The sequence below is a fragment of the Delphinus delphis genome, chromosome 1 (assembly GCF_949987515.2).
Source record: "Delphinus delphis chromosome 1, mDelDel1.2, whole genome shotgun sequence".
Taxonomy (NCBI): Eukaryota; Metazoa; Chordata; class Mammalia; order Artiodactyla; family Delphinidae; genus Delphinus; species Delphinus delphis.
This window is the reverse complement of record NC_082683.1, coordinates 124,096,729-124,123,435: the sequence shown is the minus strand read 5'-3', so window position 1 is coordinate 124,123,435 and position 26,707 is coordinate 124,096,729. Positions and strand designations below refer to the sequence as shown.

Sequence of the window (26,707 nt, the reverse complement as noted above, 5' to 3'; positions counted from 1 at the left end):
ACCTGGATTTCATGTATCCAAATCTTTCTCTCCAAAACCAACAAAGGGCACTAATATGAACTAAAAAAATCTACTAGGAAAGTAGACAACAAGTGTGAGAGAGCAAAAAAGAAGCAGTGGGGACTTCCCTGGTGGCGCAGTGGTTGAGAGTCTGCCTGCCGATGCAGGGGACACGGGTTCGTGCCCTGGTCCGGGAAGATCCCACATGCCGTGGAGCGGCTGGGCCCGTGAGCCATGGCCGCTGAGCCTGCGTATCCGGAGCCTGTGCTCCACAACGGGAGAGGCCACAACAGTGAGAGGCCCGCAAACCGCAAAAAAAAAAGAAGCAATGGTTACTTGTACAAGCTAAAATTTTTAAAATTCTACAATAGTTCCTCAGTAGGGTAGAGTTTTCTTATAAAAAATGATGGTCTTTCACAATATATTATAGGACGAAAAGAACTATGTTTGGGTAAAGAGATAACTGTGAAGGTGCAATAATATATTGGAATCACACTAGCATATATGAAAATAATCATTATGGAAAAAAATTCATATTACAAAATTGCAGTTCTTCCAAAGAACGTCATGAGTATATGGTACCATTGTCCTGGAGTTGCGATGGCCCTTATAAACCATCTTTACTAGTGGCCTTCGAATGTTCAAGGTATCCAATTCCTCCATTTCTTTTCTTTCTTTTCTCCGCCTGAAGAACTCCTGAATTCGGGCAACAGCAGAGCGTCTATAAATTACATATTAGAAGAAAAAACAGAAATAAGTAAAAAAACATTCACAGGCCACTACAGAATGAAAATGAGCAACATTAAAATACAGTAAAGTCTAGAAAACATTTAAACTAAACATTATGTCAATAAGGCATCCCCAACCAAAAGCATAAAGAGGCAGACACAACAGTGAGACTACACCAGACTAGTTGAGTTACTAAAACAAAATGTTTTAGTTAAGAGATCACTTAGAAATTTGGTACTGGTTGAGAGAGTAAAGGAAGTAGCATGCGGCACACTTTTTAAATGGCTGTTTTATAAAAACATAATACAGACAAAATTAATTGCAATTTACTACAAATAAAACAAAACCTATTCCATATTATTTGTCCTCTCCATGTTAGGAAATGTAAAGGCATAAAGAGAAACCAGAAGAAGAAACTAAGGTTAACATATAATTTCAGTAGATAAACTTATGTTTTGAGATTTTGTTTAAAGATATTTGTTCTCAGCAAAGAACAGACTAGTCAAGAAAAACAATATTAATATACATGAATAAAACAAGGACCTTCAAATAGAATCTATTCTATATGAACTCCATATTAGAGTACAGATTTGGAGCTAATGAGGCTGATTTTACCCTCCTAAGAACTGAGTTGGCCACAAAACTAGAGAATAAAGAACAATGGACTCTTTAAGACTGATTTAATTATTAGAAGGAACTTTTCCTAACACATGTTTACTGAATAACTTTGTTAGTTTGAACTTATTTAAAACATTATATTTTGCCATATAATAGACCAAAAATCCAAAATATATAAAGTGTCTACAAATCAGTATGAAAAATGAACACTATAATAGAAAAAGAGTAAAGAACATGAATAGGGAAATTATAGAAAAAAGAGACTTAATAAATATACAAAAGGATGCCCAGCCTCACTAATATTAAGATAAAAATAAAAAGAAATTGATCTTTTTGTATGTCTATCAGATTAAAAATTTTTTTACATCTATCAGAGTGGCAAGAATACAGGAAAATAGGCACTACTGGTAGGAGTTTGAAAGTTTTATATATAAAAAAGTGCACTCTTCTGTTGTAAACTTTTGACTGAAGTAGAACACATATTCAGGAAGGTATAAAATCATAAATGTGTAGCTCAGTGCATTTTTGCAAAATAGCCCCATGTAACCAGTACCAGTATGAGAGAGAGAGGATAAATAGAATTCCAGGAGTCTCTCTATGCTCCATTCCCATTATTACGTTCCCCTTATAGGAAACCACTATTCTGACTCCTAACATGATGGATTAATTTTGCCTGTTTGTGAACATTAACTAAATGGAATCATACAAAATATATTTTGTGTCTAGCTTCTTTATCTCATTATTACATTTGTAAGAGTCATCCATGTTGTTGAATTTCGCTATAGTTCATTCATCTTCTTTGCTGTAGAGTACTACTCTGTATAAATACATTATAATTTACTTTTTCCATTCAACTGTTGGTGAACATTGGGTTGTTTACAGGTTTTGATTACTGAAATAGTGCTTTGGCGAACACATGTACATATTTCTGTTGAGTATATATCCAGGAGTGGAATTGCTGGACCACAGTATGTGCATATGGTCAGCTTTAACAGATACTCCCAAACGATTTTCCAAAGTGGTTACAGCAATTTATAATTCCACTGGCAATATATTAGTGTTCCAGTACAATATATTTTTGAGGAGAAATTAAATAATATCCATTAAAATTTAAAACATATATTTGCTTTGATGTAGCAATTTCATCTTTTAAACATATATGCTGTAGAAAAATATGCAAATATATATATATATATATACACACAATATATACAGACACACACACACACACACACACACACACACACACACATATATTCACTGCAGTACTTTGAGAAACACTGGAAATAATCTAAATGTCTTATACACAGAAAGGATAGGTTAAATAAATTATGGTACATCCATATACTGGAATACTTATGCCACCATTAAAAACAATAAGAAAGATCTATAAGCAAGAACATGAAAAATGTCAGCATTATCCTACTGAATCTACAACATAGGTTAAAAAATAATTCATAGGGGAAAAATTTATATATATACATAGAAAGAGTCTAGAAAACCAGACACTAAATTGTTAATAACACTTTCTAAAACAATTACATAACCATTATGTAGTCTTATAATAAAAAGGTATTTTCTTTTTCATAAAATGGTATCATAAATTCTATAGGCTTATTTAAAAAGTGTTTAAAAAACTTTATCCTATGCTATATATATGTTAAAAAAAACAGGGTCTGAAATTTTAAGTTAGATATCGTTAGAAACTACCACACAGAAAGCTGACATGTTTAGGTTACTCTGATTATCTCTTTCTGATTGGGAAGTGATAAATGGGAAGGGCTGAGAGCTCAAATGTTCTCAAAAGAAACATAATTAATATGATTGAAACTCTCTTTTTTCTAAAGTGGAAGAGACAAGGACACTCAATCAGTTAAAAGTATGTGATTAACAAGAAACCAATAAAGAAAAAAACCCTTGCTAAGAAAGAGTATCTAGAAACTAACACAACATTGTAAATCAACTATACTTCTATAAAATAAATTAAAAAAAAAAAGACTATCAGGTAGTAGAGGAAATAGAAATAATCCTGCTGATAAACTGAAGGCCTTGGGAGCTATAAATGGAAAAAGAAACTATATGACAAATTAAGAATTAGACAAAAGCTCAAATCACTTAAAACAAGGTATGTGGGCAAAATTAAAGTTGAATGAGTAATGAGATGATAGTAATTAAGAATTGATGGTACCAAATCATAAGTGTTCATTTCACTTAAAAGTTTGCTGTAGAATATGGTCTAATTTATTGCTTAATGTTTGTTTGGCTTAATCCTGATAAAGAATAATTTTGAAAAATAGATCTCAAGTTATGTAGTCTGTATTGTACAGTTTAGATAAAAGATTAGGGCACCTACCACTATCTCGCTATAGGAAAGTGATCTAAAACAGAAAAAAAAGCTTCAAGTACACACATTTCAAATTAGACGATAAAAAGTGACAGTAAATGTCAGGTAATGTCCAACACAGCAAACAGTTCTAAAAGAGATGAATAAACTTAGAATAAATACATTGAGGGGAATTCCCTGGCAGTCCACTGGTTAGGACTCAGCACTTTCACTGCCAAGGGCCTGGGTTCAATCCCTGGTCAGGGAACTAATATCCCTCTGGCTGTGTGGCCAAAAAAAAAAAAATTAACACACTGATACCACTTTCCTAGAGGATATTTCATAAGAAACATCAAAAGAATATAAGATGTTGAAAATAATAAATTTGTAATTTATTACTTTGCAAATTTAATAAAATTAAAATGATACATACATATGAAGAACACCAATCAGCAAATAACTATTTATTAAAAGCCTACTATTTGCAAAGTTGTTTTTGAGATTATTAGTTATGAGTTCTTTTATATATATATGATAGCTTATGTTAACTTGGCATGCAATTTAAAATTCATAAAAGATAATACAAAGTTCAGTAAGCATGGAAAATTTCAGAAGTAAACAATAAATAAAGAGTATACATTCCAACCCAATGGAGGAAAGAAAATGAAAAAAGCAAAATAACATCAGCAAAAAGATAAAAATCTTAATCCTAAAAAAGACAGGAAAGTTAAAAAAAATTAGGTAAAACAGGATAATCAGAAGTAAAAAGTTGGAAACAAGTCCAAAAGTAGCCATGATAATAATAAAGAGACTAAATTCACCAATGGAGAAAAATGAGATTGTCTCAGGCATACCTAAAGTATTATGACAAGGAAAGATTTCAGGGAAAAAGGATATTGTGCAAATACTAATCAAATGAAAGGTGGCATAGCTACAGTAATATCAAACAAAACAGACTAAGATAAAAAGTAGCATTAAAGGTAGAGAGGATTACTACATATATAATAAGTTCAGTTTACCAGGAAGATATAACAATTTAACATATATGCATACAATAAAAAGCCTCAAACTGCATTAAAAAAGAAAATGACAGAACTACAAGGAGAATTAGATACATACACCATTTTAATGATTTCAATACCTCTCTCTCACTATTTTATACGTCAAGCTAGCAAAAAATAGGGATAATATGAACAGCACAATTAGTCTTAATCGAATGGTCACATATAAAATTCTACATTAAAAATTAAAGTCATATGCTTTTCAAGCACACAAGGCACATTTACAAATTTATCATGTACAAGGCCACAAAGCCACTTTCTACAAACTTCAAAGTATGCGTCTAAACCAACCATGTTCTCTGACCACAAATTAGATGTTAATGAAAAAAAGCTGAATGTATACAACTAAAGAAGTTAGAAAAAGAACCACAAAGGCATCTCAAATAATATACAAGGAAGGAAATAATAAAGAGAGAAGAAAACTAGAAGTATAAAACAAAGGGGTTAACAAATATGAAAGAAATCAACAAAGCCAAAAGTTGTTTCTTTTTCTTTTTTTTTTCTTTTTTTGGCTGTGCCACATGGCTTGCCAGATCTTAGTTCCCTGACCAGGATAACGGAGAAAAAATTAAGGGGGTTCAAAGAAATAATGTTATGAATAAAAAGGTGGCTATAACTAAAGACACAGCAGGAATTAAGAAGACAATAAAAATACTATAATAAAATTTGAAAAGTTAGATGAATCGACAAATTGAAAAATATCACCTAAAACTGACTAAAGAAGAGAGAGTTGAAATAGTCCTGTAATTATTAAAGAATCAAAATAATACTTAAAAAACATACCCCAAAGAAAATACCAGTTCCAGATAATTTTATAAGTAGGGTCTAGTAAATTTTCAAAGAAAAGATCATTCCGATCTTATACAAACTCTGCCAGAGAAAAGAAAAAGAGGAAATATTCTTCTACTCATTCTCTGAGGCTACTGTAACTTTTTACCAAAAAAAGGGTCATGAGACTATAAGAAAGGAAATTCAGTCAGAATATAGATGCAGAAGTCCTCACAAAATATTAGCAAACTAAATCCAACAACATGTCCAAAAGATAATCTATCATGACCAAGTTAGATTTATCTCAGGAGTATAAAGACTGTTAAATCTGCTTCCACATGCAAGGAGCTTGAAGGTTCCCACTTCAAAGCTAATAAGTAAAAGCTGAATGGACTGAAAAATCAACAACTCTTCTTGGATCCCTAAGAGAGGGGAGGACACCAGGCATCACAGAACTCCAGAATGCGTCCCCTCCCCCCCACATCACCACATTACTAAAGGCCTACGTACCACAGTTCCTATTACCTAGTACAACATATACAGCTATGGAAAAAAATTACAAGGCATAACAAAAGGCAAAAAACAATCTGAAGAGACAGCATCAGAACCAGATATGGCAGGGATGTTGGAACTCTCAGACCAGGAATTTATTTATTTATTTATTTATTTATTTTAACATCTTTATTGGACTATAATTGCTTTGCAATGGTGTGTTGGTTTTTGCTTTATAACAAAGTTAATCAGCTATACATATACATATATCCTCACATCTCCTCCCTCTTGCGACAGACCAGGAATTTAAAACAACTATGATTCAGGACTTCCCTGGCGGTCCAGTGGTTAAGACTCTGCACTTCCCATGCAGGGGGCGTGGGTTTGATCCCTGGTCGGGGAACTGGGATCCCACATGCTGCACCACGTGGCCAAAAAAAAAAAAAAAAAAGATCCTTCCTGCCATCAGCATCCTCAGACCTCCCCTGTCCTCCAGACTACTGCAACAGCTCTGAAAGCTTCCTGACCTCTCCCAACGCCAGCCAGCTTATAAAGCCTCCTCCCCCAGCAACTGGGGAATTTGTCTTCAGGGCTCTCATTCTCCTTTAAAAGAATAAAAAAATATATAAAACAACTATGATTAATATGCCAAGGGCTCTCTAACTGATAAAGTAGACAGCATGCAAGAATAGATGGGCAATGTAAGCAGAGAGATGAAAATCCTAAGAAAGAAACAAAAAGAAATGCAAGAGATCAAAAACACTGGAACAGAAACAAAGACTACCTTTGATGGGCTTATTAGTAGACTGGACATGGCTGAGAAAAGAATCTTTGAGCTAAAGGCTATATCAACAGAATCCTTTAAAACCAAAAAGCAAAGAGAGCAAAGATTGAAAAAAACAAACAGAATATCCAAGGACTGTGGGATAACTATCAATACAATAAGTGTAACATAGGCATAATGGGAATATCACAGTGAGAAGAAAGGAACAGAAGAAATATTTGAAACAATAATGACTGAGAATTTCCCCAAATTAATGTGAGACACTGAACCACAGATCCAGGAAGCTCAGAGAACACCTTGCAGGATAAATGCCAAAAAAGAACTATACTTTGGCATATCACTTTCAAAATATGAAAATCAAAGATAAAGAAAAAAATCCTGAAAGAAGTCTGAGGAAAAAAAAATCATACCTATAAAGGAATAAAGATAAGAATCACATCCTACTTCTCCTCAGAAACCATGAAACAAAAAGAGAACAGAGTGAATTAATTAAAGTGTTGAGAGAAAAAACCAAAACAAAACCACCAACCTAGAATTCTGTACAGTGGAAAATTATCCTTCTAAAGTGAATGAGAATAAAGTCTTTCTCAAACAAAAACTGAAGAAATTTGTTGCCAGTAGACTTGCCTTGCAAGAGAAGTTCTTTACAGAGAAGGAAAATAATAAAGGTCAGAAACATGAACTGACATAAACAACAGAAGGGCATCAAAGAAGGAATGAGTGAAGGTAAAATAAAAACTTTTACTTTTCTTATTCTAACAAATAACACTGTTCAAAATAATAATAGCAACAAGCATTCCATTATCTATGTACATATATATATATATGCTTATGTATGCTTACATTAAAGTGAAATGAATTACAGCAATGACACAAGGCACAGAAAGAAGGAACTAGGATTTTGTTATTATAAGGTACTCTACCTATGAAGCGGTATAGTGTTATTTGAATTAGCTGTAAATTTATATTGCAAACTCTAGGGTAACCACTAACAGAGGTAAAAAAAGAAGTACAAATGCTATGCTAAGAAAGGAGAGAAAATGGAATCATATAAAATGCTGAATTAAAACCACAAAAGGTGACCTTCGAGATGGCAGAAGATTACGACATGGAGATCACCTTCCTCCCCACAAATACATCAGAAATACATCTACATGTGGAACAACTCCTACAGAACACCTACTGAACGCTGGTAGAAGACCTCAGACCTCCCAAAAGGCAAGAAAGTCCCCACGTACCTTGGTAGGGCAAAAGAAAAAAGAATAAACAGACACAAAAGAATAGGGACGGGACCTGCACCAGTGGCAGGGAGCCATGAAGGAGGAAAGGTTTCCACACAAGAGGAAGCCCCTTCGCGGGCGGAAACTGCAGGTGGCAGAGGGGGGAAGCTTCGAAGCCGCGGAGGAGAGCGCAGCCACCGGGGTGCGGAGGGCAAAGCGGAGAGATCCCCGCACAGAGGACTGGTGCTGACCGGCACTCACCGGCCCGAGAAGTTGTCTGCTCCCTGCGCTGGGGCGGGTGGGGGCTGGGAGCTGAGGCTCCGGCTTCGGTTGGAGCGCCGGGAGAGGACTGGGGTTGGCGGCGTGAACACAGCCTGAAGGGGGCTAGGGCGCCACGGCTAGCCGGGAGGAAGTCCAGGAAAAAGACTGGAACTGCCTAAGATGCAAGAGACCATTGTTTCGGGGTCTGTGAGGAGAGGGCATTCAGAGCACTGCCTAAACGAGCTCCACAGACGGGCGCGAGCCGCAGCTATCAGCGTGGACACAGGGACGGGCATGAGACGCTAAGATCCCTGTGTGCAAGCACAGGTCACTATCCACACCTCCACTCCCGGGAGCCTGTGCAGCCCCCCACTGCCAGGGTCCCATGATCCAGGGCCAACTTCCCCAGGAAAACACACAGCGCACCTCAGGCTGTTGCAACGTCACACCAGCCTCTGCTGCCCCAGGCTCGCCCCTCCCTTCCCTGCCTGAGGTGAGCCTGAGCTCCCTAATCAGCTGCTACTTTAACCCTGTCCTATCTGAGCGAATAAAAGACACGCTCAGGCAACCTATAAACAGAGGCGGGGCCAATCCAAAGCTGAACTCCAGGAGCTATGTGAACAAATAAGAGAAAGGGAAACCTCTCCCAGCAGCCTCAGGAGCAGCGGATTAAATCTCCACAATCAACTTGATGTACCCTGCATCTCTGGAATAGCTGAATAGGCAAAGAATCATCCCAAAATTGAGGTGGTGGACTTTGGGAGCAATGATAAATATATTTTTTTGCTTTTTCTCTTTTCGTGAGTGTGTTTGTGTATGCTTCTGTGTGTGATTTTGTCTGCGTAGCTTTGCTTTTACCATTTGTCCTGGGGTCTGTCCGTTTTTTTTTTTTTAGCATAGTTTTTAGAGCTTGTTATCAGTGGTGGATTTGTTTTTTGGCTTGGTTGTTCTCTTCTTTCTTTCTTTTTTTTCTTACTTTTTAATATGTGTTTATTTTCAATAATTATATTTTATTTTAATAACTTTATTTTATTCTTTTTCTTTCTTTCTCTCTCTCTCTCTCTCTCTCTTTCTTTCTCCCTTTTCTTCTGAGCCATGTGGCTGACACGGTCTTGGTGCTCCGGCCGGGTGTCAGGCCTGTGCCTCTGAGGTGGGAGAACTGAGTTCAGGACATTGGTCCACCTGAGGCCTCCGAGCTCCATGTAATATCAAATGGCGAAAGCTTTCCAAGTGATCCCCATCTCAATGCTAAGACCCAGCTCCACTCAATGACCAGCGAGCTACAGTGCTGGACACCCTATGCCAAACAACTAGCAAGACAGGAACACAACTCCACACATTAGCAGAGAGAATGCCTAAAATCATAATAAGGTCACAGACACCACAAAACACACGACTGGACACAGACCTGCCCACCAGAAAGACAAGATCCAGCCTCATCCACCAGAACACAGGCACTAGTACCCTCCACCAGGAAGCCTACACAACCCACTGAACCAACCTTAGCCACTGGGGGCAGACACCAAAAACAACAGGAACTACGAAACTATAGCCTGCGAAAAGGAGACACCAAACACAGTAAGTTAAGCAAAATGAGAAGACAGAGAAACAAACAGCAGATGAAGGAGCAAGGTAAAAACCCACCAGACCTAACAAATGAAAAGGAAATAGGCAGTCTACATAAAAAAGAATTCAGAGTAATGATAGTAAAGATGAGCCAAAATCTTGGAAACAGAATGGAGAAAATATAAGAAATGTTTAACAAGGACCTAGACGAACTAAAGGGCAAACAAACAATGATGAAAAATACAATAAATGAAATTAAAAATTCTCTAGAAGGAATCAATAGCAGAATAACTGAGGCAGAAGAATGGATAAGGGACCTGGAAGATAAGACACTGGAAATAACTACTGCAGAGCAGAATAAAGAAAAAAGAATGCAAAGAATTGAGGACAGTCTCAGAGACCTATGGGCCAACATTAAACGCACCAATATTCGAATTACAGGGGTCCCAGAAGAAGAAGAGAAGAAGAAAGGGGCTGAAAAAATACTTGAAGAGATTATAGTTGAAAACTTCCCTAATATGGGAAAGGAAACAGTTAATCAAGTCCAGGAAGCACAGAGAGTCCCATACAGGATAAATCCAAGGAGAAACATGACAAGACACATATTAATCAAACTATCAAAAATTAAATACAAAGAAAAAATATAAAAAGCAGCAAGGGAAAAATAACATATAAGGGAATCCCCATAAGGTTAACAGCTGATCTTTCAGCAGAAACTCTGCAAGCCAGAAGGGAGTGGCAGGACATATGTAAAGTGAAGAAAGGGAAAAACCTACAACCAAGATTACTCTACCTGGCAAGGATCTCATTCAGATTCGAAAGAGGAATTAAAACCTTTACAGACAAGCAAAAGCTAAGAGAATTCAGCACCACCAAACCAGCTTTACAACAAATGCTAAAGGAAATTCTCTAGGCAGGAAACATAAGAGAAGGAAAAGACCTACAATAACAAAGCCAAAACAATTAAGAAAATGGTAATAGGAACATACATATCGATAATTACCTTAAATGTAAATGGATTAAATGCTCCAACCAAAAGACACAGACTGGCTGAATGAATACAAAATCAAGACCCATATATATACTGTCTACAAGAGACCCACTTCAGACCTAGGGGCACATACAGACTGAAAGTGAGGGGATGGAAAAAGATATTCAACACAAACGGAAATCAAAAGAAAGCTGAAGTCGCAATTCTCATGTCAGACAAAATAGACTTTAAAATAAAGACTATTAGAAGAGACAAAGAAGGACACTACATAATGATTAAGGGATCGATCCAAGAAGAAGATACAACAATTGTAAATATTTATGCACCCAACATAGGAGCACCTCAGTACATAAGGCAAATGCTAACAGCCATAAAAGGGGAAATCAACAGTAACAAAATCATAGTAGGGGACTTTAGCACCCCACTTTCACCAAAGGACAGATCATCCAAAACGAAAATAAACAAGGAAACACAAGCTTTAACTGATATATTAAACAAGATAAACTTAATTGATATTTATAGGACATTCCATTGAAAAATAACAGAACACACTTTCTTCTCAAGTAGCCATGGAACATTCTCCAGGATAGATCATATCTTGGGTCACAAATCAAGCCTTGGTAAATTTAAGAAAACTGAAATCGTACGAAGTATCTTTTCCGACCACAACGCTATGAGACTAGGTATCAATTACAGGAAAAAATCTGTAAAACATGCAAACAGATGGAGGCTAAACAATACGCTACTTAATAACCAAGAGATCAGTAAAGAAATCAAAGAGGAAACCAAAAAATACCTAGAAACAAATGACAATGAAAACACGACGACCCCAAACCTATGGGATGCAGCAAAAGCAGTTCTAAGAGGGAAGTTTATAGCAATATAATCTTACTTTAAGAAACAAGAAACATCTCAAATAAACAACCTAACCTTACACCTAAAGCAATCAGAGAGAGAACAAAAAACCCCCAAAGTTAGCAGAAGGAAAGAAATCATAAAGATTGCCTTACACCTAAAGCAATCAGAGAGAGAACAAAAAATCCCCAAAGTTAGCAGAAGGAAAGAAATCATAAAGGAAAGAAATCATAAAGATCGGATCAGAAATAAATGAAAAAGAAATGAAGGAAACAATAGCAAAGATCAATAAAACTAAAAGCTGGTTCTTTTAGAAGATAAGCGAAAATGATAAACCATCAGCCAGACTCATCAAGAAAAAAAGAGAGAAGACTCAAATCAATAGAATTAGAAATGAAAAAGGAGAAGTAACAACTAACACTGCAGAAATACAAAGGAGCATGAGAGATTACTACAAGCAACTCTATGTCAATAAACGGACAACCTGGAAGAAATGGTCGAATTCTTAGAAAAGCACAACCTACTGAGACTGACCCAGGAAGAAATAGAAAATATAAACAGACCAATCACAAGCACTGAAATTGAGACTGTGATTAAAAATCTTCCAACAAACAAAAGTCCAGGACCAGATGGCTTCACAGGTGAATTGTATCAAACATTTAGAGAAGAGCTAACACCTATCCTTCTCAAACTCTTCCAAAATATAGCAGAGGGAGGAACACTCCCATACTCATTCTACAAGACCACCATCACCCTGATACCAAAACCAGACAAAGATGTCACAAAGAAAGAAAACTACAAGCCAATATCACTGATGAACATAGATGCAAAAATCCTCAACAAAATACTAGCAAACAGAATCCAACAGCACATTAAAAGGATCATACACCATGATCAAGTGGGGTTTATCCCAGGAATGCAAGGATTCTTCAATATATACAAATCAATCAATGTGATACACCATATTAACAAATTGAAGAATAAAATCCATATGATCATCTCGATAGATGCAGAAAAAGCTTTCAACAAAATTCAACACCCATTTATGATAAAAACCTTTCGAAAGTAGACACAGAGGGAACTTATCTCAACATAATGAAGGCCATATATGACAAACCCACAGCGAACACTGTTCTCAATGGTGAAAAACTGAAAACATTTCCACTAAGATCAGGAACAAGACAAGGTTGCACACTCTCACCACTATTACTCAAGATAGTTTTGGAAGTTTTCCCACAGCAATCAGAGAAGAAAAAGAAATAAAAGGAATCCAAATCAGAAAAGAAGTAAAGCTGTCACTGTTTGCAGATGACATGATACTATACATACAGAATCCTAAAGATGCTACCAGAAAACTACTAGAGCTAATCAATGAATTTGGTAAAGTAGCAGGATACAAAATTAATGCACAGAAATCTCTTGCATTCCTAGACACTAATGATGAAAAATCTGAAAGAGAAATTAAGGAAACATTCCCATTTACCACTGAAACATAAAGAATAAAATACCTAGGAGTAAACCTATCTAAAGAGACAAAAGACCTGTATGCAGAAAACTATAAGACACTGATGAAAGAAATTAAAGATGATACAAACAGATGGAGAGATATACCATGTTTTTGGATTGGAAGAATCAACATTGTGAAAATGACTATACTACCCAAAGCAGCGTACAGATTCAATGCAATCCCTATCAAATTCAGTGGCATTTTCCACAGAACAATAACAAAAAATTTCACAATTTGTATGGAAACACAAAAGACCCTGAATAGCCAAAGCAATCTTGAGAAAGAAAAATACAGCTGGAGGAATCAGGCTCCCTGACCTCAGACTGTACTACAAAGTTACAGTAATCAAGACAGTATGGTACTGGCACAAAAACAGAAATATAGCTCAATGGAGCAGGATAGAAAGCCCAGAGATAAACCCACTCACATATGGTCACCTTATGTTTGATAAAGGAGGCAAGAATACACAATGGACAAAAGACAGCCTCTTCAATAAGTGGTGCTGGGAAAACTGGACAGCTACATGTAAAAGAATGAAATTAGAACACTCCCTAACACCGTACACAAAAATAAACTCAATATGGATTAAAGACCTAAATGTAAGGCCAGAAACTATAAAAGTCTTAGAGGAAAACATAGCCAGAACACTCTATGACATACATCACAGCAAGATCCTTTTTGACCCACCTCCTAGAGAAATGGAAATAAAAACAAAAATAAACAAATGGGACCTAATGAAACTTAAAAGCTTTTGCACAGCAAAGGAAACCATAAACAAGATGAAAAGACAACCCTCAGAACGGGAGAAAATATTTGCAAAGGAAGAAACAGACAAAGGATTAATCTCCAAAATTTACAAGCAGCTCATGCAGCTCAATATCAAAAAAACAAACAACCCAATCCAAAAATGGGCTGAAGACCTAAATAGACATTTCTCCAAAGAAGATATACAGATCGTCAACAAACACAGGAAAGAATGCTCAATGTCACTACTCATTAGAGAAATGCAAATCAAAACTACATTGAGATATTACCTCACACCAGTCAGAATGGCCATCATCAAAAATTCTACAAACAATAAATGCTGGAGAGGGTGTGGAGAAAAGGAACCTTCTTGCACTGCTGGTGGGAATGTACACTGATACAGCCACTATGGAGAACAGTATGGAGGTTCCTTAAATAACTAAAAATAGAACTACCATATGACCCAGGAATCCCACTACTGGGCATATACCATGAGAAAACCATAATTGAGAAAGAGTCATGTACCACAGTGTTCATTGCAGCTCTATTTACAATAGCCAGGACATGGAAGCAACCTAAGTGTCCATCAACAGATGAATGGATAAAGAAGATGTGGCACATATATACAATGGAATATTATTCAGCCATAAAAAGAAATGAAATTGAGTTATTTGTAGTGTGGTGGATGGACCTAGAGTCTGTCACACAGAGTGAAGTAAATCAGAAAGAGAAAAACAAATACCGTATGCTAACACATATATATGAAAGCTAAAAAGAAAAAAAATCGTTATGAAGAACGTAGGCACAGGACAGGAATAAAGACGCAGACGTAGAGAATGGACTTGAGGACACGGGGTGGGGGGGAAGGGTAAGCTGAGAAGAAGTGAGAGAGAGGCATTGACATATATATACTACCAAATGTAAAACAGATAGCTAGTGGGAAGCAGCCGCATAGCACAGGGAGATCAGCTCAGTGCTTTGTGACCACCTAGAGGGCTGGGATAGGGACTTGGGAGGGAGACGTAAGAGGGAGGAGATATGGGGATATATGTACATGTATAGCTGATTCACTTTGTTATAAAGCAGAAACTAACACACCACTGTAAAGCAGTTATACTCCAATAAAGATATTTAAAAAGAAAAAAAAAACACAAAAGGCAAAAAAAGAGTGGAAGACCAAAATAGGAACAAACAACAAGGGCAAGAAATAGAAAACACCAATGAATACGGTAGACATTAATCCAACTATATCAATAATCACTTTGAATGTCAATGTTCTAAATATACTAATCAAAAGACAGAGCTTGTCAGAGTGGATCAAACAATATGACCCAACTATCTGTTGTCTACAAAAAAACTCCCTTTAAATACAGACTCCCATAGAGTAAAAGTAAATGAATGAAAAAATATATATACCATTCTAATACTAGTCAAAACAAAGCAGGGGTTAACTATAATTTTTTCAGAGGGAGTAGACTTCAAAGTAGGCAAAATTATCAGGGGTAAAAAAGAGCATTACATAATGATAAAGGAATCAACTCTTCATGAAGACATAACAATCCTTAATGTGCATGTCTAACTACAGAGGGTCAAAATACGTGAGACAAAAACTGATAGAACTGCAAGGAGAAATAGGTGAATCCACTATTATAATTGGAGACAATTAGGGACTGAATATATTATACTGAACGAAAACATTTAGAGAATACGGAGAAAGACGGGCATTAAACAAACCATCCCTGAAATAAATGTATGATTACATACATACATACATCTGTCCACTCTTCTCATTTCCCACTGCTATCACCTTAGATTGGACCCCTCATCATCTCTCACCTGGCCTACTGCAATAGCCTCTTATGTAGTCTTGCTGTTTTCAATTTTACTCCCTTCCAATCAGCCATCTATGAAGCTGCCAAAATGATCTAAGACATAAATCTAGTCATGTTTCTCCCAAGTTGGAATAATTTCTATAGCATCCCACTGCTTAAAAAATTGATTTACTCACTCATGCAACAAATATTTACTGTTTAATGAAAACAGATGTGCTGTTACGTCTTAGAAAATTAAATCAGAATCCCAAACAGCGTACAAACAAAAGAGGCAGCGTATATAAGGACATTTTAACAGTGTATAACCTTTTGCCAAAGATGTTTTTTTGCTGAATATGTATACACTGTGATTGGAATGTAATTTTTTGTTCAGAACTGAATCTCTGTGTCCATTGAACAATTCTCCTATTCTCCCTTATCCCAACCTCTGGCAACTACCATTCTACCTTCTGTTTCTAATGTTGCATCCTGACACTGGAAAAGAGACTGTTACAAACTAAGTGCTTTAAGCACCTTCAGCCCTCTAATCAGTCTTTTCAATGTCCTCCCAATTCTCAAAGATGGGAGCTCAGAGGAATATTGGCTTTTCCCGATCCTCCCTCTTAATTGTCTTGGAGAAACATTTCTCCAGATTGGGGAATCTCTTCCAGGCCTGACACCAAAGCCACACTCAGTGCTCAGCCCACTACTATAAAACGGCCTCTGCCTCGGAGTAATAAACAATTCAAATAGTGGGGATCTCTAATGAACCTCAAGGGGGTTCCTGCCTCTGAATCTATTCCTTCTTGTTTAGGTGTTTGAGAGATACATGCCCTATTCTCCTTAGTTCCTCCATCCCTCTACCCCTACCCATTTATTAAACTAAGACTTCTTAGAGAAGTATCATGCTGGAATTTATTTCTCCCAAAAGGGAGAAATAATTCTAGAAATTGATAGTAGTCATCAAAGTAACCCACCAGGTGAATTAAATGCTCCTTCGACATCTTTTATTTGTTTAGTTTCTAATAGAAGCAGAGCAGAGTCTTGGAAACACTGACCATTTGTCCCTATTGAATCAACTACCACCTTCCTTATGGGCAAACTGATGTTGGCAAAATTCACAGTGCACCTCCCATCAAAATTCAAATAAGTCCCTCAAAACTCTTCCCAGAATTAATTAATATCCTTTAAGTATAGAAGCCCTTCAAGGCATGAAACCCATAATAGAAGATTACAAGGCTCAAGGTCTCATTACCCTTTATACTAGCCCCTATTACTCTCCCATTCTTCTGGTGAGAAAACGTAAGGGCCGAGGGTGAAGGTTTGTCCAGAACCTCTGAGCAGTAAATAACACTGTCATCCCTTGACACTGTTGTTCCTAACACTCATACGTTACTAACAGCCATTCCTGCCGGAAGAAATTTTTTTTTTTTTTACTGTAATTGATTTATGCAGTGCATTCTTTAGTATTCCAGGTGATGAAGCTAGCTAATACCTTTTTGCCTTCACTTAGGAACAAAAAATTTTCACCTGGACAGTAATGCCTCAGCGTTTTACTAAGAGTTCTTATTTATCACAAATTCTGAAGGCTGATATAAAGTTCCCTAGAAACTTATTTACAAACAGAAGTAGAGTCACGGATGTAGAAAACAAACTTACGGTTACCAAAGGACAAGGATGGGGAGGGATAAACTGGGAGACTGCGACTGACATACACACACGACTGTATATAAAATAGATAACTAAGAAGAGCCTGCTGTATAGTACAGGGAACTCTACTCAATACTCTGAATGGCCTATCTGGGAAAAGAATCTAAAAAAAAAAAAGAGTAGATATAACTGATTCACTCTACTGTACACCTGAAACTAACACAACATTGTAAATCAACTATACTCCAATAAAAATATAAAAAACAAAACGAAACAGAAAAGTTCCCTAGAGGTTCTACTTTGCAGTATGTGGGTGATTTGCTTCTTTGCTCTCCTTCTCAAACCTCCTCAAAGGAAGACAGTATTCACTTGCTAAAGCTTTTAGCCTTAAAGGCTTAAAGTTGCCAAAGAAAAACTGCAGTTTGCCCAAACCCAGATTCAATATTTAGGGCATCTGATATCAGAACGAGGGCTAAACCTAGACCTGGACAGACTTCATGATGTCCTAAGTTTCCCAAAACTCAAAACCTAGTGCCAACTGTGAGGTTTTCTTGGTTTGGTTGGTTATTGACGAAACTGGATTCCAAATTTCTCTCTTATGGCCAAATTTCTATGTTTTCCTTAACAATAACAACCCTGGCCCAATTTTATGCAAAGAAGGAGACAACATAGACTTTAAAGGCCTTAAAGGAGAATTTGATGAACCCACCCGTCTTTGGGCATCCCAATTACCACATCCCCCCTTTTCTTTTTGTATATGAAAAGAAAGGGAATGCCCTTGGGGTGCTGACCCAAAAACATTGTCCCATAGGGTATTACAGCCAGCAACTGGACCCTGTGGCACAGGGATACCCCCCTTGCCTTAGAGCTATTAAGGCCACTGCCCTTTTGGTTAAGGCCACTGAGAAAATCATTATGGGATCCGCTTTAACCATTTTTGTACCTCATGCAGTAGAAGCTCTCCTGAATTCTCATCACACTCAACATTTCTCTGCCAGCTACCTCACCTCCTGTTAAATCCTTTTGTCAGCTGCCCCTCACATCATTCTTCTACGTTGTAATACCTTATCCTGGCTACTCTTCTCCCCTCCATCATTTTCAAAGTCCCTCATGACTGCTTAATGCTGATGAACTAACTCCTGACTCCTGGTGATGATCTACAGGAAATTCCATCAGGTAATAATGTCGACTTCTCATGGCTCACTGAGGGTTCTTTAAAAGGTGACAATGGCGAATACTGTGCTGGGTATGTTATTCCAATTCCTTTTAGTGTTGTTGAGGCAGCATCTTTTTCTATGGCTACTTTGACCCAACAGGCTGAATTATACACCCTTACACAGGCTTGTACTTTAGCCAAGGATAAAACTGCCAATATTATATTTGAGTTGGCCAAAAAAGTTCATTCAGTTAGTGAATACGTTGTTCAATAAAATTCTTGATGAAAATGAAAAATGTCTTTTATTTTTACTTAAAACAGAAAGAAACTTTTTAGCCAACTCAATACTAATAGTAGATATGCTTTTGGAGTAGCTCATGATTTTGGAATGTTATGGAAGCAATGTGGCTTCCTTACTTCCGGTGGACATAAAATTTTAAAATGGGCCCTATGTTCAGAAATTATGAACGCAATACTCTTACCTCCCACTGTCAGCTATTATTAAGATTCTGAGGCATTCTAAACTTGACTCTCTGGAAGCTAAGGGAAATCACCTTGCCGATATTTCTGAAAGGAAGGCTGCCCTTAAAGGAACCAACAATAGCCAAACCACTGTCATGGTCCAAAGGGATATTTCTCCAAATGATAATTTAGAAAAACTGGCTAGAGAATCCCAACAATTAGCCTCAGAAAACGGAAAACAAGATTGGAAATTCAACAACTGTTGGTGTGATAAAAAAGAGAAAGCTCTGGTTTGGACCAAGTAAGAACCCAGTTTTACCCTGGAGTCTAAAATTCCCACTTCTCACCACTGTACATGCATTAAACCATTAATCTACTAAAAAAATGTTAGTCTTCATGAATCAGTATTGATGGGGAAACATTAATAAGGTTGCAAAAGTATCTCACTTGTCCCACTTTTCCAAAGTACAACCCAGGGAAGCCTGTTCATACTGTTCCCAGACATTTTAAACTGCTTAATGGACCATTAGGGATCCAGCAAATGGATTTCACACAATTTACTCCATCTAATGGATACAAATATGTTTTAGTTATGGTCTGTATGTTTTCACACTGGACCAAAGCCTTCCCTTGCAGACAGGCTACTGCCTCTTCTGAGGATAAATTTCTTTTGGAAAAGATTATCCCTACCTGGGGAAATCTTCCTTAACTTCACAGTGATTGCCCAGGTGCTTCAAAATGTCTATGCTGTTTGGCTAGTTTTACAACACTATTACTGTTCTTACCACCCCCAATCCTCTGGTTTAGTCGAACACACTACTGGTATTAAGATTCAACTGTCAAAATTTGTAAAGGCCCTCCAAATACCTTGGCCAAAAGCATTGCGGCTGGTCCTTCTAAATTACAGGTCCGCCCCTTTTGGAACTCATAAACCCTTAGCCTTTGAGATAGTCACGAGATGCCCAATGCACTTGGCTTCTGCTTCTTTTGACCTAAAACTGATAAAAGGAGAGATACTCTAATATTGCAAAAGCCTAATTGCTTCTATTAAAAATAATGTTTTGGGAATTCCCTGGTGGTCCAGTGGTTAGGACTCCATGCTTCCACTGGAGGGGGATCAGGTTTGATCCCTGGTCAGGGAACTAAGATCCTGCAAGCCGTGTGGTGCGGCCAAAAAAAAAAAAAAGTTTTGACAGATCAATCTTTTCACAGTGTGCCCTTGGGAGACAAAAACTTGAAACATCACATCTTGCAATCTGCAAATTTTGTCTTTTAAAAAAGACACTTCCAGATGAACTCTCTTCAACCTTGCTGGAAAGGCCCCTATCGAGTACTGCTAACCAACCCTTGTGCTGCCAAACTCCCAAGGAATAGACTCTTAGAGTCACATGAGACACCTAAAGAAAGCACCAAACCCTGACTGGACCTGCACATAATCTGGTGACCTGAAAGAAAAGATTTCCTGGAATTGACGCAGATGACATCTGATGAAACAGTTTTCCCCAGATATCCAGAAAATGCTTGTTGGAAATTTGTTGCTAAACCTTTGATGATGACATAATGCTTCAGGTGATCTCCAATGTCTATGATCTTGATAACATATGGCCTTTAGACATAAAGTACCTTAGAGTTTTCCCTCCTACCCCTCCTTCCTTGTTACTCAAATGTGACCTTAACAGGCTTCTAACCTGTGCACTTTCCCTCCAACGTGAGATGCTACACCCAGCAAAAGTCCTTCATGATACTGAAGGACAAAAAGCTAAAACTAGAAAACGTGACTCTTGATCAGCAATGCTTTCAGAGAAAGGTCTTGATCAAAAGGGGGAAATGTTAAAAATTAAAACACAGAAATTTGAATTAAATACAGTTGGGAGTTTGGAAGGGGGAGATCTCATGTCCTGCGACTACAGCAGAGCCCAATAGAAAGAAGGAAGACATCTCTTCTTTCCTGAAAAAGACTCAGCCAATGAAAACCCATACTCTTTATTTACCATAGCCCTCTCACCTTCCTTTTCCTCTCTATGAAAGCATTATCCTTCCCTTGTGGGGGTGGGGTGGGGGAGGGGGAGACACCTGAGTGTAGCTCATCATGGTTGCAGACTCCAAACTGCAATTCTCTGACTGATCCCAAATAAACGCATCTTTGCTAGAGAAATATCTAGCAGTCTATTTGTTTCAGGTCAACACTGGAAACAACCTAAATGCCTATTAACAGGAAAAAGGATAAATTATGGTAGAGTCGTACAATAACTTATAATACAGCAGTAAAGCTGATTGAGCAACAGCTATACATAACAGCATGGATCAATCTTAGTAACATATCGTTGACTGGAAAAAAAGACAGCAAGTCCCATTTATAGTGAGATATCCTTTTTTATAAAGTTCAAAAGTGGGTAAGATAAATTAAATAATACATTGTTTTTGCATTTACATCTGGTAATTATCTGGTAATTCTTTGTTTTTTAAAGCAAGGCACGATACACATAACATTCAGATGAATGATTACCACTGGTACAGTGGGCAGGGGGACAGAATGAGGAGGAGTATAGGTAGATCTAAGGTACTAGCAGTTTTCTAGTTCTTGGGTTGGGTGGTGGGTTCATGGGTATTTATTACATTAATAAATAATAAAGAAAATGAGCCAACCATGAATCAACAATGATAGTGTGTCACAAACCAAGAATTATAAAAATACAATTCTCCCTTTCCTCAGATTAGGCCCTTAATAATCCCATTGCCTATGCAAGGCTCTATCACTGCAATTACTGTGTTGTAATTATTTATGCGTGTCTGTGTATCTCACTGAACCAACAGCTCAGAGAGAATGTGTCTTCATTATCCTTATATCACCAGCATCCACGACAGTGTCTGGTTCATACAGTTTATTGAATTAACTAATCAATACAAAACTGATTATCCGGGAATTTCAAAGTAAAAACATCTCAAAGTATTAGCTATTATTTTATTTTGAAAATAGCATTTAATAGATGGGAAAAAAAGACAGTGAATCTGAAGGAAGTACATTTGACCTAAGAAAATAAAACCTAGATTCCTGACTTTACATTTTGATCCTTTTCTCTTCCCTGAGTCTTTATATTTTAATACTTCATATTCTAGAAAATTCTGTTTATAAAATGGTCAGCAAAATTTCTTAAGATGTCTCCAAGCTCAAATTAGAAAGTTACATCAATCAGAAAGAGTCTATAAGCCTTATTTTTTAAAAAAGATATTAAACTGGCACATTTAGTAGTTAAAAAGACAACTAGGCCGAACTACAAAAAGACATTCTTAAATAGCACTAAAAATATAAAGTGAATTACTTTGCCCATTGTTTTCAACATGGTAAAAAAATCCTTTTATAAAACATATTTACATATAGCTAGAGTTGGAAATTCCCTGGCGGTCCAGTGCTTAGGACTCTGTGCCTCCAGTGCAGGGGGCATGTGTTCCATCCCTGGTCAAGGAACTAAGATCCCCCATGCCAGGTGGTGTGGCCAAAAACCAACAACAACAAAACATATAGCTAGAGTGGTAAAATTAATCAATACTATTGATATTATTAAAATAGCTTGTAAAAGAACAAAATATTAGGGTAGAAAAAGATGGCTTAATCAAAAATTAAATCTTTCCATCTTAAAATAAGTTGAGTTTGCAGACTTCCCTGGTGGCACAGTGGTTAAGAATCTGCCTGCCAACACAAGGGACACGGGTTCAAGCCCTGGTCCGGGAACAACAAATCTCATGTGCCACAGCTACTGGCTGAGCCTGTGCTCTAGAGCCCACAAGCCACAACTACTGAGCCTGCGAGCCACAGCTACTGAAGCCCACGTGCCTAGAGTCCGTGCTCCGCAACAAAGAGAAGCCACTGCAGTGAGAAGCTCGCACACCGCAAAGAAGAGCGGCCCCTGCTCGCCGCAACTAGAGAAAAGCCCACGCGCAGCAACGAAGACGCAATGCAGCCAATACATAAATAAATAAAAATAAGTTGAGTTTGCATTTATTTATAAAACTTGAGATTGACTTTTTCCATTCAAAGATCAAAATATTAGGTTTTTATAAGCATACGGATGCTATTCTCAATCCCTACCTCTTCCCCTGCTCCCTGCAACAGGAGAGTTTCTGTAATAAATATTTTCTCTATTTTCAGAACAGCTATAAGACTTTGGGACGAGAACCAAGTTGCTATGGTATATGTCAAAGAAACATTCCCTAGGCAAAAGATATTAAAACAAAAGAATAAGTTAAATTCTACTTACTTATGCCTCACTGAATATGCTCATTTTAACTCTAGATACCAGTATACGAAGTTCAATTCTCTTAATTTATACTATATATATATTTTTCTCATATTAACTTAGTGGTTTTTAGAAAGAAAACCTCATTGACTTGAGCCTCCAAATTTAGAGTTTGTGATTATTCTGAGTTAAGCTCAAATTTACCTTTAAATTATCAATTAAAAAAAAGTTTGTTGGCCAAATGAATCTATGAATAGAAATTTAGAAAAGATATGTTACTTGTGTTTCTAAAAATAATACTTTTGGGCTTCCCTGGTGGCGCAGCGGTTGAGAGTCCACCTGCCGATGCAGGGGACACGGGTTCGTGCCCCGGTCCGGGAAGTTCCCACATGCCGCGGAGCGGCTGGGCCCGTGAGCCATGGCCACTGAGCCTGCGCGTCCGGAGCCTGTTGCTCTGCAATGGGAGAGGCCACAACAGTGAGAGGCCCGCGTACCGAAAAATAAATAAATAAGTAAATAAAAATAATACTTTTAAGTTCTTTAAAGCACTTGTTTATAGTAAAAGCCATGTTAGTGTTACTAAGTCATCTACTGTCACCAACAAGGTCTCTGGATTGGAATTTCAGTCATTTCAACACATACCTTTTACAAGTATCCGAAATAAGAGAGGTGGATGAGTTGCTAGAGAATCTTGCTGTTTCTAGTCCTTTTGTGTCTGGGTGGTGGTGGAGGCAGGCAGATTGTATTCTTTGCCTCAAAATGTGTTAGTAAATAAAAATAAAGGATGGCAGGCCTGATGCTTCTACCTCTAAAGAGAACTTGACCTTTATGTAATGTTTCCTCCATTGTTCTGCCTGTCTGAGACACTGAACCCTGATGTACCTGCTTGCCTAGACGGTCTGTACAAATAATGTGATTCATGGTGAACACCTACTTTCCTTCAGGGTCTGGAATTTAGGGGGTTGTGGCTGGGTGCAGAGGGTGCCTATATGATCAGCCCCAATAAAACTGCTGGATTTCGAGTCTTCATTAAGCAGGCTTCTCTGGGCAGAGAAGCAAGTTAACAAGTGTTAACTGCTTTTTATCGCTGGAAGAATGAGCACATTGTATGGACCACACTGGGTGGGAGAATGTTGGAAGCTTATGCTTGGATTCTTCCAGAGTCCATCTGATGTGTTTTTCCCTTGTCATAATAAACTATAGCCATGATTACAAGTGACTCTTAGTTCTGTGAGCCTTTCTAGCAAGTCATCAAATGTGTGGAAATGTTGTCAGACTCCTAAAAAAGTAATTCATAGCTTTTCATTTATTTCAACTTTTAGGAAGCAGAGGAAGAAGACAGTAAGCTGGATTATCTAAGGAAATATGAATAAAAATTTAGTTAGCTATAGTTTTAGATAAAAAGGTGTCTTCTTTGTCAACTTTTATTTATGTATTCATGTATGTATGCTGGCCTTAAAGGTGCTTACATCTTACATAGGGAAACATGTACACACATATACACAATAAAGTGTTACAGGTAGCATAACAGATACATATAAATGCACACAGAAGACATGTTCAATCCTACTTGGGATTATGCAATGTATAGCCAGGAAAAATTTCAAAAAAGAGCAGCTTAAGATGCATGTTGAGGGGACCTCCCTGGTGGGCCAGTAGTTAAGAATCCGCCTTCCAATGCTGGGGACACGGGCCGGATCCCTGGTCGGGGAACCAAGATCCCACATGCCACGGGGCAACTAAACCTGCATGCCGCAACTAGAGAGCCTGCACGCCACAACTACTGAGCCCGCGTGCTCTGGAGCCCACGCACCACAACTAGAGAGAAGTCCATGTGCTGCAACTAAGACCCGACACAGCCAAAAATCAATCAATCAATAAATATTAAAAAAAAAAAAAGATTCATGTTGAAAGTTGAGGTGGCCAAAATGATGATGATGGTGACGGTAATAGGAGGTCATTTCAGTTAGAGGGCACAGAGTAAGATATGGAGGCATAAGGTGTATTCAGAGACACTCCAAATATGTAGAGTATGAGCAATTCTTGGCAACAGCCATAACACAGAATGCCTTCTACTTCAATGTTTTAGCTTTTCTATAACTCACTTAGAGCGACATGGTACTTTTAGGTTGCAATCTTCACTGTAAAAGTAGAAATTGGCTTTGTGTGCTTAGGATGCAGGGTATAAGTCAGAAAATCAAAAAGCCCTGAAACAAATTCCATTCTACTATAATTTAATTAGAAAGTACTAATTACCAACAGACCAGTTTGCAAAAAGTTACTCCAAATATACCTTAATGTTAAAAAAGTCTATAAACACCAGCACAAAAGCAAAAACAATTTTGAGATGTTTATATGAGAATCCTTGTGAGAATGGGAGGTAACCAGGGCTTTCTATGTAGCTACAATATTTCTAGCTTATTTCATCATTTCTGTATTCCCCATGAGGAACTCTACGAATTTTACATTTCTGATTGTTGCTATATATTATGTTTTATATTCCCCTTTGTTTTAGAAACATATGATAAGTAACAGACACGTGCCACTAGAATTAGGTACAAGGTCGATTTTGTCAGTAACCCAGGTTTTGGGTAAATGAATAATGGAACTGAGGTTCACTTTAAAGTAACATTTAAAAATGTACCCCCTTGCTAGTCTTCAAATTACAGAAGTGTTTGAGAGTTATGTATCACTTGACATGTGATACTAAGTTACTAACCGATTTATGAGAAAACTGCTTTCTTTAAAAAAATCAGAATCTTAAAACTATGCACAGAATTAGACTCAAGTCCATTTTTTGTTACTGATCTCAAGGAAAAGGAGCATTTTTGAATAATACCAGAAAGTTGCTAATTGTTACCTCCAATCAAGTTTTAGAAAAACATAAGTTGCATTCTTCAACAAAATAGTCAAAGCAAGTAACTAATATTTAAAATACATCATTTCACATTATAGTTACTTTATCATATGACACACTTGAAGTGAACATCAATTATATCTGCACACAGGAAATTTCTTTTCATTCTATTCCCATGCAGTGCATGCAGCTAAATATAGTTTGTGAAAAGCAACCCGCTTTATAATACTTAGCACTTAGAGTTCAGTTAAGTTCAAAGAAGTATTAACTGTTAATAGGAAAGGTGGTTAGCTGTGGAAAAAGAGGACCTGCAAATTCATCATAAAGAAAAAGTAAAATAATGAAGGAACATACTGAATTACCTCATTATTCTATCACCTATTGTTGTTCCTCTGATATTAAATCTAGTGAAGGGAACACAATAACTAAAGTCACTCACAAAGACTTCAAAGAACCAAATATTTAAAGCATTAAGGCCACCACTTTTATCGTTAATCATCTAAATCTAAAATACTTTTGTTTCCCTTTGTGACTTAGGGTATTATGTGAGAATATGTCATTCAACTAAATGTGTATGAGCAAATTAAGGAAACAGAAACACTCACTGAAGATAGATT

The 26,707-nt window shown here is 37.2% G+C and overlaps 1 protein-coding gene across 5 annotated transcripts in view; it reads right to left on the bottom strand.

The window, feature by feature from the left end:
• The window catches only part of DCAF6 (DDB1 and CUL4 associated factor 6), a 172,731-nt gene that overhangs the window by 11,565 nt on the left and 134,459 nt on the right, over positions 1 to 26,707 (bottom strand). For all 5 annotated transcript variants that reach the window (XM_060033562.1, XM_060033538.1, XM_060033525.1 and 2 more), the window contains one exon: positions 583 to 721. In XM_060033562.1, the coding sequence (XP_059889545.1) occupies positions 583 to 721 (139 nt within the window). The remainder of the gene's footprint in view (positions 1 to 582; positions 722 to 26,707) is intronic.